Source organism: Herpailurus yagouaroundi, unplaced genomic scaffold (assembly GCF_014898765.1).
Source record: "Herpailurus yagouaroundi ecotype Mexico unplaced genomic scaffold, PumYag 184, whole genome shotgun sequence".
NCBI lineage: Eukaryota > Metazoa > Chordata > Mammalia > Carnivora > Felidae > Herpailurus > Herpailurus yagouaroundi.
Window position 1 is genome coordinate 39048627 of NW_024412415.1, and position 14207 is coordinate 39062833.

Genomic DNA, 14207 nt, shown 5'->3' on the forward strand with positions numbered 1-14207 from the left:
CCATTTTTTGTTTTTGTTTTATTGGAAGCAGGACTCCAGCTGTGAGATTCAGGGAGTAGGCATAGACTTCTGTGCTGGGTCTTTCCCTCTGGGCCAGTGGGGAAGGGGGGGGGGGTGTTAAAAGAGCTAGAGTCCATCCATGGAGGCACTCCTGCAGTATGACCTCAGGATGCTCCTTAAGAGCAGGGTAAGGAAAACTAGAAGGGAGTGGTGTCCCAGGGGACGTGCAGAATACACTCCCCCCCCAACTCAGACTCCCCTGCCCTCCAGCAGTTGCCTTCTCACCCTTGGCCCTTAGCCACCAATGAAGATGATTCCAAGAGCTTTCCCGGGCTTCCACACTCCAGCCCCCCGCATGAATACTGGATGCCTTTAACCCTTGGGGGTCTTGAGCAAGGCTCAAGAGTCCCACTGCCCACCACTACCCACTTTCGCCCCCCCTCCAAGAAGGTCCTAGTATGGCTCAGAAAAGCTGAAGGTGGGAGTTCTGCGTCTTCAGGCAACACAAGTAGAGAAGCAACCACCCACGAAGCTTCCCTAGGGTCCCTCTCTTGTTGCCTTGTGCTCCACGCTGACAGTCTGAGGAGCTGTGTCCAGAGCACCGAGGCGTAAAAGGCTGCTGGAGATATGTCTCAAGGTCGAGGCGCTGCGGGTGAGACCCAGCCGGTGTAGGTGGCCCAGACCCACTAGTTCTCAGGCCGTCTGGTCCTCTTCCGTAGCACTTGGCTCAGGTTGTGACCGCTTCGCAGAGCCTTCTCCAGCTGCGGGTTCCCCTAGGCTCCTCTTGGACGTCGGTGCAGTTGGCTGGGACGAGGGTGCAGGATGGGAGTTCGGGGGCTGATAGCCGGGTTGGCAGGGATCCAGTGCATCCTTGGAAAGTAGGATGGCGAGGCTGGGCACGTTCTTAAGTACGCTGAGACTGGCGGCCGGCTCACCAGGCTCCTGACCCGGTGTGGGCCCCGGCGGGAGGCTCTGCCACACCTCGCGCACGCTCCGGTAGCGCAGCCGCGTGACCTGATGCAGGCCCGCCAGGCGGCGCTTGAGGATCTCTGCGCACGTGACGGTCTTGGTGGTGGCCCGACCGCAGCCGCTGAAGACGATGGCGCGCGTGGCTGGCTGCGCCATGCTGGCGGTGGCGAAAGCCAGCAGGTTCCGGATCTTGCTGCCCTCTTTGACCCGCATGTGCACGGCTCCCGGCGCCAGGTCCGCGAAAGGGCCGGGGCCCGCGCCGCCCCCCTCGGCCCCGGCCCCCACCGGCGCCTCCTCCGAGCGCACCTTACGGAAGTTCTCCATGCGCCGTCGTTGCCCGGACCGCGGCGACGCGGGCTTCGCCATGGGGCCGCCTCAGCCCCGGGGCTGCATGGCCGCCGGTCGCGCCCGGCAAGGGCCGGCAGGGGTAAGGGTGCGGAAGCGGCGTGGACGCTGTTGGGCGGGGTGGGACGGCGCGATCCTCGCCTCAGACTTCTCTCCAGTGGGCGCTGCTCTACGCCGCGCTCTAGGCGCGCGGTGCTCCGCGCCTTTAGCTGAGGCCCCGCCTGGGAGCCTGGAAGCCCCCGCCCCTGCCGCCAGGCCCCGCCTCTAACTCGGCTCGGCCCGCCCGCGTCCTAGACTCTCCCGGCTCCAGAATCCAGTCGAGTCCAGACACTGGGGCGTGGGAGCGGTGCGCACCGGCAGGTGTAATGGCAGCGCCAGGGGGTGACTTGCCAGAGGAAGTTCCCCCATAATCGCCAGTGCCCTCCCTAAGCCAACCCTCATTAACGGACAACCTAAATAAAAACTGCGTTTGCGATGCAAAAGCCGCTTCAAGCCGGTCCCCGAGCCCTTGCGCGTTCCAACTGAAGGCCGCCCCTTGTCCCCTCTCAAGGAGGTATTTCCGAGAGGCCTGCTGGGGCCTCTTCCCCCCCCCCCCCCCCAACAACTTGCCTCCCGCGCCGGAGCCGCTCTTTTCGCCTCAAGGACAGCCTGTGCACGGTCAGCAGAGTGCGGAGGCGCTGGCTGCCGCTGCGCCCCGTGCCGCCCTCGGACGACTACGTCGCGGAGTGGTACTCCCAGTGCGGCCAGAGAATGGGGTCTCAGCTCGCCGCGCCTGACCGGAGCTGGAGGCTCCCGGACCCCAGTACACTCCTGGACCGAGGGGGTGACGCCCCAGGCCAGGCTGACCCTGAGGCGAACGGGAAGAGAACCAGGAGAGACCTTATCAAGAGGAGTTAAGCTCCCTCCGCCCACGCAACGTCTACTATTAAAGCTGCAGGTTTTAGGGTAAAACAGGCACTGTTCCCTGGTAATGTGGAACCCCCTTCTTCCCAGGTGGTACTCGTTGTTAGTCAGCCTGAGATCCAGTGGGGTCCTTTTTCAAAAAGGAGGCTGGATGAAGGCAGGTTTTGAGAGGGAGAAGAAAGGTGGGAAGTTGAAGCCTCGGGGGCGTTATGAAACTACTGGGTGCCCTTCTCCGGGAACTCCACAGGACCGAGAGGGTGGCCCGACCTCCTACCTGAAGAAGTGGACAGTGAGAGGTGAGGCTGGGATTGAAGGACTGGTGATGGGAGGGGAGTTAAAAGGAGCTGGACCCTCCCTAGAAGTGCGCTAGGGCCTTGCCCTTCACCCTTACACCCCCTCGCTCACGCGCACAGATAAAGCGGGGCAGACCTGATCCGGGTAGGGGGTACTACCGCCGGGCGTGGCGGGGAGGTTCCCGGAGAGCTGCGGCGGGCGGGAAACCTCAAAGTGAGGGCGGGTTGACGGTGCCTGGGGGGAGCTGGGTCCCAGTCTTGAGACGGAGCTGCCAGGGTCTCCTTCTCCCTTCTCACAGCTGTTCTCATCTCCTCGTCATCTTATATGTCCTAGCTCTCGGCCCTGCTGTTCAGAACCCGGCTGACCCCATTTTCGCCCCTTAGGGGAGTGGCTGGACCTTTGCGCCCCAACGTATGAGTGACCGACTCTGGCCTGGATCTCCTGATTGCACGCTGGGCTCAGGAGCTCTCGGGGTCGCCTTCCACTTGGAACCGGGACTTCAGCTGTGCCCCAGCTCCCGCGAGCCCCACGGAGAACGGGCACGGCAGCCTCGATAGAACACAAAGACTGCAGCGCGTGGCGGGGCGCAGGGAACCTCAGGCAGCAATTTCGGCTAGGCCTGGAAGAAAGTCCTGGAACGGGTGAAATCTACGTTAGAACGGGCTGGTTAGGGAAGAAGCGAGCACTCCTTGCAGGAGTATGCAAGCCTAGGCTGAAGTTTCACTTGGAGGGGATACAGGCAGGGTCTGCAATTTAGAGGAAGGGGCCTGGGAGTTCCGGGTTTGCGTCGGGTTAGCCCGCGGCTGTTCTGCGTCCGCTTGGGTTGGCCCTCGAAAGCACCCTTCTCCCCCTTCTACTACTGCCAGCTGTAGAAGACTCGGATTCACTTCGCTCCCCAGCGAAGGGAGAGCGCCAAACAGGCCCGCATTCCCTCCGGCGCCCCTCCCCTTCCCCGCTTCCTCTGCAGCACTTAAAATGTAAATGTACATCGTGATTAGCCGCCGGGTCGCTAATTACCGCTGAAGCCATTCATTACCCTGTCAGCGCGCGTCCTAGCCTGCCGGCTGTGCGCTCCTGCTGGGCGACAGGGTGGCTGGGCTGGAGGGGTGGAAGTGGGAGGGGTCAGGCGTGGGGGATCTGTGAGTAAGGGTGAGGGAGATTGGCCGGGAAGAAGCGGGGGTGAGAGAGGGGTCAATGGGGGTGTAAAAAACGGGCGGTGATGTACCCGCGCGAGGCTGGAAGAGGGGAGAAATGCTCGGGCAGCTAGGGAGGGGGACGGAGGGGAGGTGGCGAGGACACGAGGGAGGGGGCGATGTGAGAGAGCAAACGGGGACGAGGAGCCGGACGAAGGCAGAACACGTGGGGAGGCGGCCAGGAACCCCGGAGAAGGGGCGAACACGGTTGGTAGAGGAGTAGAGGGCTGAACTCTGGGAAGGTGAGCAAATATCTGTGCGTTTCTGTGGCGCATACCCCGCGAGGGTTAGAAACGGAAAGACGGTCAAGGCTTTCAGTTAAAAGAGCTGGGTAGGACCGTAAGTATTTTTTTTTTTTTTTAAGCGCACGGCGGAGGGGTGGGGGGGATCTGTTTCCATATGTGTTTGTAGATGTAAATGTATTTTTAAAATATCTTTAAGAAAAGAGCATACTGCATCTGTTGCCTCTGAGGCAGCATCCAGATTTTGTGAGCCTCTTTAAGAAAAGCACTGCTAAATATGAATACAGAATTAAGCAGAGCCTTGGAACAGCCTGTGTAAACGAGGTACTGACCTTGGAGTCTGAGCTTCGTTTAGCTTCTTTTTGCCTCTATGTGACCTTGGGCAATTTACTTAACTCCTATGCCTTGGTTTTCTCAACTGTGAAATGGGGCTAACATAGGAACCTGCCTCATAAACTGGTTGGGAGACACATAGCATCTTAGAAACTTAGCTGGTAAATTCTTGGGAAATGTTGGCTAATATTTTTCATATATTATTTGAGATTAAGATAAATTAAAATTTTTAAAGGTGGGGAGAAAGCTGCTGAAAGGAAGGGAAAATGGGCAAAGCCTTGGTAAGAGCAGTTTTCCTAATATGTTAGGGCCTAGTTAGTGGCACTGTAGACTCCTTTCATCCTTAGAGGACCTGATGGGGTGGTTAGGCTGGAGCCCCTGCTCTGCAAAAGGGCCTTTCCAGCTGTACATCCTGCCTCTGGACAAGTCTCTTCTCACCCCAAGACTGGGAGAAACCCAGGCTCAGGACAGGTCTCCTCCTCTTCTGTCTCCAAAGGCAGGAAGAGAATGGGGAGCTCCTAAAGCTGCTGGTCCTAGTCCCAGCCTCTGTAGGCAAGGACTTGGGAACATGCAAAGGGGTCAGGAACTGGAAGATTAGAAGGGGGCCAGAGGGAGCTCAGATTTATCAGGTGCCTACCAAACATCCAGCATTGGGCCAGGTATTCTCACAGATCTATTCCCTGATTCCATCTTTATAATCTTCCTTTTCATCATTGTTTGACAGATATGGAAACTGAGGCACAGAGAGGTTAAGTAACTTTGCCCAATGCACCGCAGCTAAAAAGCAGCAGCCACAGGTATTTGAATGCAGGGTTTGCTGACTCACTTTACTACCTCACCTGAGTGTAAGAGGAAAGGAAACTTAAATGATTTGAGCTGCTTGGGAAAGGTACGAGTTGGTTTTGGGGAAAGTGGGGGTTCCTACAGTGAGGAAGATATATTGGTTATCTATTGCTGCATAAAAAATTACCCCCCAAACTCAGCAGGTTGAAACAAAAACATTCACATCTTACACAGTTATTGAGAGCTAGAGATCCAAGGGCAGCTTGTAGGGGGGGGGGGGGGCTAGCTCAGGACCTTTCCTGAGATTGCAACCAAGATGTTGGCCAGGTCTGGCAGATCTGCTCCCCTGCTTACTCACATGTTGATTAGAGGTCTCAGTTCCTTATCACATTGGATGTCTCCATAGATGTGCTCATTACATATCAGTGGGCTTCCCCCAGAGCAAGTGATCAGAGAGAGAGGGAATGAGCAGGAAGCCACAGTGCCTTTTGTAGCCCAGCTTCCTCTGAAGAGAAATTAGGTTTTACTTCTTGAAGGGAGCAGTGTCAAAAAATTTGTAGATACTTCAAAGCCACAGCAGAAAGTGGGTGTTTGTTTGGGAGGCAAATTTAGGAGGAGGGGCAATCAGGAATCAATATATTGAAGCAAATATGTGGCAAGACCTTAAATCAGGAAAGCCGGATTTATTTCCTGGCATACAGAGAGCACTTAATAAATTTTGCTAAATGGGTGCATGCGTGACAACTTTTCTAAGATCGTTTTCAAGACTCTGGTCATGAGCACAAGAGCAGCCGCCACTTTAGAGGGCTCTCCGGAAGGATGCATGGGATTGTAGCTATCAGAGCTCTTTGCAAATTTAACGTGGCTAAGCAAAGAAGCCTGGAGGGGAACTTGGCCTGAGAGAGCTTGAGGGCTCCGCCTTGGAGGAGTCCCTGCCCAGGCTGGGTTCCTCTTCTCTAAAATGAGTCTCAAGCCCTAGGGCAATGCTCTAATTCCAGCTTCCCATCTCTGTCTCCCCAACCCCAGCCCAGCTTCCTTAAGATGTCTCATCTCTAGTTATTGCTTTTGCCCTTGGGCCAGCCACAACAGCCTAGGAGTTCCAACAACAGCCAAGCCTCTGCCTTCAGGCTGCTCCTTCTGTGCTGGCTCTGGCCCTACAGACGGAGAATAGGAGTTTGTGGTTCAGACCCAGTGAACATCAACCTTGCATGAAATTCAGTTGCTTTCCTAGCATCAGGCCAAGATACCTGAGTCCCAAGAGGAAGACGAGGAGAGGGGATATGTGGGGCCTAGAATAAGTGAGGAGATGGGAGTGTAGGAGGGGGAAGGAGAAGCAAAAAACCAACAGAGCTGTTTCCCCATCTTCCCAAAAGTTGGGTGCTGCCACTACCCCCCCCGCTCCCCATCTTCCTTCCAGACTCCAGAGGCAAGTGTATAAAGCCACTCACCTGGGCAAAGTTAAGAGTTCCCAGGAGAGTGAGTGCTGGTCCCTAAAAGACTTCCCAAGAGCCTGCAGTGATCCCTGAAATCCCCATTATTGCTTACACCTTTGGAGCAGCTTTACCCTCAGAAGAGAAGATTATACTTCTAAGGGGGGATTGACCCTAAACCAAAGAAACAGGATGCTTGAGAACCTTGGGGGTAGGAGGAAGGTAGAGAGCTGATAAGGTGAGGGAACAGTTACCAATAACAGCTGACATTTACTTAGCGCTTACGGCGTGCCCGACACCGTACTCTGCACTTACCACATACTAACTCGTTTCATACAAGCAGCACTACGCAGTAGCCGCTACCCATGTTATAAGTAAGGTAGAACCAGATCCAGAGTCAGACAGCCTGGCTCCAGAATCTGTCCTTGAGCATGGCACTTGACCCCCTGCAGGAGGAAGGGCAGCAGGGCTGAGAGCCATCAGCTTTAGGCATCCTAGTTATCCATAACGAAGTTCCTGGAACCCCCGGGCACGGTTCTGCTCTGCCAGCGCTTGCCTGGGATGGGGGCACCAAGGCTGCTCTTCCTCCTCCAACCTGGAGGTTCTTAGTTTATGCCTTACTAGAATTAAAACTGTCCTTCAGGGATACACTTCAGGGGTGTGAATTTTTCTACAAATTGCAAAATGCTCGCTCATCTGACACGCAGATGCAGCTAGTGCAGCGGTTCAGGGCATAGACTCTGGAGCCCATTCCCTGGGTTTGAATCCCCAGCTCTGCCACTTGCTAGGTGTGCCCTTGGTCAAGTTTGGAACCTCCGTGTGCCTCAGTTTCCTTCCCTGTTAAATGGAAATGGCGATGTTGGTGGTAGTAGTACTTACCTCCTGGAACTGTCGGGTTATCCTCCCAATACTACCATGAGATCATCACTCCTGCTTTTCAGAGACAGGCTAAATCCCTTGCCCAAACACTCAGCTACTGAGCAATAAAGCTTGTAGGCAAACAGAAGGTGTGATAAAAAAAAAAAAAGAGAGAGAGAGAGAGAGAGAGGCAGAACAAAATGGTAGCCTCCAGGGGCAGCCAGGACTGTTGGGCCCCAGCTGTTGACAGGCAGGAATGCAGGCCCAGTGGTTTTATTTGGCTTGTGTGTGATTTAACGCTTTGGCTTCATTTCAGTGGGGAGTGACTGCATCAGCTTTTTTGCATGCTACATATAGAGAGCACTTCTCCCATCATATCCTGTTGGAGTCAGGCTTATGAAAAACGATGTCATTTTGTTGCTGTAGAGACATCTAGGGTCTGGAGTGCTGGGAAGGAGCCAGGAAACAGTTCTCTCTTCCCTGGGTCACCTCTCTTCCTGGCAATTGCCTCCTTCCTCTCCGTGGTGGTGAGAATAGAAACAGCTCTTTCTACATGACACCCTGTCACCCCACCCCCCTGTCCTTCCAGCCTAGAACAGAGCCCCCAAATCAAGCTGGATGAATTGGGGCTCCTTCCAGTTCAGGGAGCTACCTGGTCAAGTCCCTTGATGGCCGTGAGGGTTCCCTGTTCTCACCAGGTAATTAATTTTGTCTTTCCTTCTCTTGAGCAGAAGATGAAGTTAACCAAGTGTGCCTGCTGTCTATTGTTCTGAAGTAAGTCACAAGGTGCCCTGTACATACTGTCCCGGAAGATTAATTGTATATATTTCAACAAGGGAAAGAGCATATTTTGTTTGCAGAATTTCTGGAAGAACTCTCTCTGCCTAGAAATAATGTGTATTTACTGATTAATGACCTTCCTGGTGAACCTGCCTCAGAAAAGGTAATAGAGTTAGGAGTGGATGTCACTAGCCCCTGTCATTTCTGCCCTCCAGGAGAAGTCATGAGGACAGGCAGATCTCTGAAGTACTTGTCTTTTTTTTTTTTTTTTAATTTTTTAAATGTTTATTTATTTTTGAGAGAGAGACAGAGCACATGCTGGGGAAGGATAGAGGGAGACACAGAATCTGAAGTAGGCTTCAGACTCTGAGCTGCCAGCACAGAGCCCGACGTGGGGCTCAAACTCATGGACCGTGAGATCATGACCTGAACCAAAGTCTTGGATGCTTAAGTGACTGAGCCACACAGGTGCCCATGAATTACTTGTCTTTTGTGCCCACATATCTTCACTGTGGGTTGGGGGTGCACACTTTCTGCCCTGAAGTCCAAGTGTTTTCAAAAAAACAAGTTAAGGGGCACCTGGGTGGCTCACGCGGTTAAGCGTTTTGACTTTGGCTTAGGTCTGATCTCACCAGTTCGTGAGTTCAAGCTGCGTGTCTGACCCTCCCCCACTCCCACTCTGTGTCTCTCTCTCTCAAAAATAAACATAAAAAAATAAAAAAACAAGGTAAAAAATTTCATGTTTTTGTGTTACAGTTTCATGTCCCAAAATGTTATCAACCTGTTTCAGCTCCCTATTTCTGGGTAACAAATCACCTTAAAACTTCATGGCTAAAAATAATAATTTATTATTTCTTTTAATTTGCTTTAATTATTATTATTATTATTTTTTTTAGAGAGGGAGAGAGAGAACAAATCTTTTTTTTTAAATTTATTTTAATGTTTATTTATTTTTGAGAGAGGCAGGCAGAGTGTGAGTGGGAGAGGGGCAGAGAGAGAGACACAGAATCCAAAGCAGGCTCCAGGCTCCAGGCTGCCAGCACAGAGCCTGATGTGGGGCTCAAACTCACGGACCTGAGCCAAAGTCAGATGCCCAACCAACTGAGCCACCCAGGCACCCCTAGAGAGAACAAATCTTAAGCAGGCTCCATGCTCAGGGCAGAGCCCAACACAGGAGGGTCCGTCCTTGGGATCATGACCCTAGCTGAAACCAAGAGTCCCACGCTTGGGGCTCCCAAGTGGCTCAGTCAGTTGAGTGTCCGACTATCTCTTTTTTTTCATTTGAGATAATTTATTTTTTTTTAACAGTTTAAATGGTTTTATTGTGCCCTTTTGATGCTAAGGATACATAAGATGAAAAAGACACAGTTTTTCATCTTATGTATGAATGGTTTAAACTGCAGTGAGAGAGATGATTTTTTTTTAATTTTATATATATATATTTTTTTAATTTACATCCAAGTTAGTTAGCATATAGTGCAACAGTGATTTCAGGAGTAGATTCCTTAGTGCCCCTTCCCCATTTAACCCATTCCCCCTCCCACAACCCCTCCAGTAACCCTCTGTTTGTTCTCCATATTTAAGAGTCTCTTATGTTTTTGTCCCCCTCCCTGTTTTTATATTATTTTTGCTTCCCTTCTCTTATGTTCATCTGTTCTGTGTCTTAAAGTGCTCATATGAGTGAAGTCATATGACATTTGTCTTTCTCTGACTAATTTTGCTTAGCATAATACCCTCCAGTTCCATCCATGTAGTTGCAAATGGCAAGATTTCATTCTTTTTGATTGCCAAGTAATACTCCATTGTATATATATGCTACATCTTCTTTATCCATTCATCTATCGATGGACATTTGAGCCCTTTCATACTTTGGCCATTGTTGATAGTGCTGCTATAAACATTGCCTCTTTGAAACAGCACACCTGTATCCCTTGGATAAATACCTAGTAGTGCAATTGCTGGGTTGTAGGGTAGTTCTTGTTTTAATTTTTTGAGGAACCTCCATACTGTTTTCCAGAGTGGCTGCACCAGTTTGCATTCCCACCAGCAGTGCAAAAGAGATCCTCTTTCTCTGCATCCTCACCAACATCTGTTGTTGCCTGAGTATTTAATGTTGAGTGTCCGACTCTTGATCTCATGGTTCTTACGGTTCATGAGATCGAGCCCCATGTCGAGCTCTATGCTAAAATCATGGAGCCTGCTTGAGATTGTCTCTCTCCCTCTCTCTCCCCCTCCTCCGCTCATGCACACACTTTCCTGCTCTCTTTCGCTCTCTCTCTCTCTCAAAATAAATAGACATAAAAAAAAAAAAAAAGAGAAGCTCAACCAACTGAGCCACCCAGGTGCTCCATTATTTTTAATGCTTCTGTAGTTTGACTGGACTCTGCTGAGCATTTCTTCTGTACCACATCCTGGGGTCATTCACTCCTTTGTGTTCAACAGGGAACTTGACTGGGGCTAAAATACTCAGTGTGGCTTCCCTCACATGTCTGGTGCCTAAGCTGGACTGGTTGGAATGGCTGGGGTGCTGGCTGAACTTCTCTCTATATTGTCCCAAGTGTATTTCTTTAGTGGCTTGATCCCCAAAAGATGAAAATGGGGGCTGCAATGCCTCCCTGGCCTCGGCCTCAAAGTCACATAGTATTATTTTCCCTGCATTCTGTTAGTCAAACCAAGATAAATGTCCAGCCTGGATTCTAGCAGTAGGGAAATAAACTGCACCTCTCAGTGGAAGGCCTGACCTGTAGTACAGGCAGGGGAGATGGCAGCCATTCTGTGGACAGTCTACCACATCAACTAACTCATGCTTTAAAACAAGACCTCATGCAGGTCTGTGTGGCCCACAGTTGCAATTTCTACTTGAAACTTTTAAGGAATTCACCTGGAAGTTCTTCATGAACCAAGAGCTTTTTTTTTTTTTTTTTAATTTTTTTTTTTTAATGTTTATTTATTTTTGACAGAGACAGAGACAGAATGCGAGTGGGTTAGGGGCAGAGAGAGAGGGAGACACAGAAGCAGAAGCAGGCTCCAGGCTCTGAGCTGTCAGCACAGAGCCCAATGTGGGGCTCGAACTCACGACCTGTGAGATCTTGACCTGAGCCGAAGTCGGACGCTCAACCGACTGAGCCACCCAAGCTCCCCAACCAAGAGCTTTTTAATGGTTAGAAGAAGGGGTGAGAATAGCCTGGGAAGGAGACCCTTAGTTTTCTCTTGTGTTTATGTGGCCTGTGTTCGTTGGAGGAGAAGAATGTCAGGAACTAGGCACTGCCCATGCCAGACAATTACTACTTCTTATTACCCTGCTTTGGGACTGCTTCCATTTATTAGCCTGAATCCCAGAGCTGCCCAGTCATAACCTGGTGGGAAGAAGGCCAAGTGATCGCTGACATCTTTTCTAATACCTTAGTGGGCTCACCACCTTTGACTTTAGCCTGCTAAATCATTGCAGGAGTGAAAAAAATTTTTTTTAATGTTTATTTATTTTTGCACGTGCACGAGAGAGAATGTGAGTAGGGGAGGGTCAGAGAGAGAGGGAGACAGAATCTGAAGCAGGCTCCAGGCTCTGTGCTGTCAGCACAGAGACCAGTGTGGGACTCAGACTCATGAACCGTGAGGTCATGACCTCAGCTGAATTGAGACAATCAACCGACTGAGCCATCCAGGCGCCCCAATCATTGCAGGATTTTAATCAGGCCTATACTGATTATATTAGTAATTTGGAAAGGTCACACAGAATGCCAAGAGCCCTCTGTTCTAGTTCTCAGTTGCTGAATAACAATTATCCAAAATTCAGTTGTGTAAAACAATCATTTGTTACGCTTAGGAATTTAGACAGGGCGTAGTGAGGATGCTCTGTCTTTTCCACGATGTCTGGGGCTTCAGCTGGAGGACTTGAAGGCTGGGGACTGAAATAATCTGAAAGTTTGTTCACTGGCTTGTCTATTGGTTCTTGCTGGCTGTCAGCTGAAAGCCTCAGATCTCCGTGGGTCTCTCCATGTGGTCTTTCTGCTCGGATTAGTTTGGGCTTCCTCACAGCATGGTGATCAGATTCCAGGGTGAGCATGCAATGACAGAGAGACAACCAGGCATAAACCATACTGTGTTTTACGACCTAGCCCTGGGTGTCACACAGTGTCACTTCTGCCACATTCTGTTTATCAAGGAAGTCACTAAGACCTGCCTAAGTTCAAGGGGAAAGGAAGTAGACTTTATTTCCTGATTGGGAACGGCAATGTTCTGGGAGAGTATGTGGGGCTAGAAATATTTCTGTGGGCGTTTTTGGAGAATAAACTGCTGTGGCCTCAAAAACGAACACGAATGATAGTGAGACTCTCATTACCCTTTTGAAATATACCCAGAATCTGAACACTCATCCCTCCTCTGACCTCCTCTCCTACTCCCCCCTCACTCATTCCACTCAAACATCACCAGCTTCCTTGCTTTTCCTCAAACACGATGCACGTACTTCTGCATCAGGGCTGTTGCAGTTGTCGCCCCTTCTGCCTGGAAGGTTCACTCCCTGACTCTCTCCCTCATATCCTTCAGGCTCTGCTCAAATATCACCCTCTCCAAGAGGCCTCCCTGACCACCCTAAAATAACATTCCTCCTCCTTCAGTCTCTGTTCTCTGGTTTTATTTATTTATTTTTGCCATGGCATTTGTTATCATCTGACATAACTATATTTGTTTATTGTTCATTGCCTTCTTTTCCCACTAGAATGTAGGCTCCACGAGGGCAGGGACTTTCTTCGGTCCCCAGCTGCGTCTCTGGCACTCAAGAACAGTGTCTGATACTCAGTGCACAGTAGTTGTTGAATGAATGAGTGATGGGCTTCTCTGGATGTGAAGAGTCAGCATTCCACCCCCAGGACATGGTCTAGAGCAATGAGTGGTTCTTAAAGTGTGATCCAGGGGAAGCCCGAGGACTTTTTCTTGGTGGGGGGAGACCATGAAGTCAAAACTATTTTTATAACAATGCTAAGACATTATTTGCCTTTTTCATTCTTATTATTTCATGAGTGTACAGTGGAATTTTCAAAGGTTGCATGATGTGTGATACTGCAACAGATTTTTTTTAGCTGTTCTTTTTTTAAAAATAGCATTTTTTAATGTGTATTAATTTTTGAGAGAGAGAGAATGAGCGAGGTAGGGGCAGGGAGAGAGGAGGACAGAGGCTCTAAAGTGAGCTCCGTGCCAACAGCAGAGAGCCTGACGTAGGGCTCAAACTCAACAAGCTGAGATCATGATCTGAGCCAAAGTTGGACGCTTAACCGAGTGAGCCACTCAGGCGCCTCTTTTTTTATTAAGTTTATTTGGTTTTTTTGAGAGAGCGTGCACACATGTATGCGTGTGTGGGGGAGGGACAGAGAGAGTCAGAGAGAGAATCCCAAGTAGGCTCTGCTGTCTCACAGAGGCTGAGTCAGAACTCCAATCTCACAAACTGTGAGATCATAGCCTGAGCTGAGACCAAGAGTTGGTCGCTTAACCAACCGAGGCACCCAAATGCCCCTATTGTAACAGATTAAATGCAGAAGCAGATATGGGACTTCAACTGTTTCGTATTCATGCAGACATTAAAGAGATCTGCAAAATTGTAAAACAGTGCCACACTTCTCACTACTTTTTTTGTGTGTTTGTTTTGGAAAATAGAATTCTTTTAAATAAATATATTTTTTTATGTTATCATGTGATGAGTTTATTGTTATTTTAAATGACTTTATGAAGAAACATTTTTTAGATTCCCAATTTTAATTTATAATACAGCAAATCTCGGTAAATCATGCTTACAAAGTGCTATGGTGTTAGGAATAATTTTTAAAAATGTAAAACAGGGGCATCTGGGTGGCTCAGTTGGTTAAGCATCCGACTTCGACTTAGGTCATGATCTCACAGCTGGTGAGTTCCAGCCCCATGCAGAGCTCTGTGCTGACAGCTCAGAGCCTGCTTTGAATTCTGTGTCTCCCTCTCTCTCTGCCCCTCCCCCACTCACACTCTGTGTGTGTGTGTGTGTGTGTGTGTGTGTGTGTGTGTGTCTCAAAAATAAATAAACATTTAAAAAATAATAATAATAAAATAAA

At 50.0% G+C, this 14207-nt stretch overlaps 1 protein-coding gene across 1 annotated transcript; it reads right to left on the bottom strand.

Annotated features, from left to right (window-relative positions):
* RPP25 (ribonuclease P/MRP subunit p25) lies at positions 1-1844 on the bottom strand. Its single transcript, XM_040493286.1, has one exon. It carries the CDS (start codon positions 1333-1335, stop codon positions 694-696), a length of 642 nt encoding a protein of 213 aa, XP_040349220.1. The 5' UTR covers positions 1336-1844; the 3' UTR covers positions 1-693.
* Positions 1845-14207: the final 12363 nt, after the last annotated feature.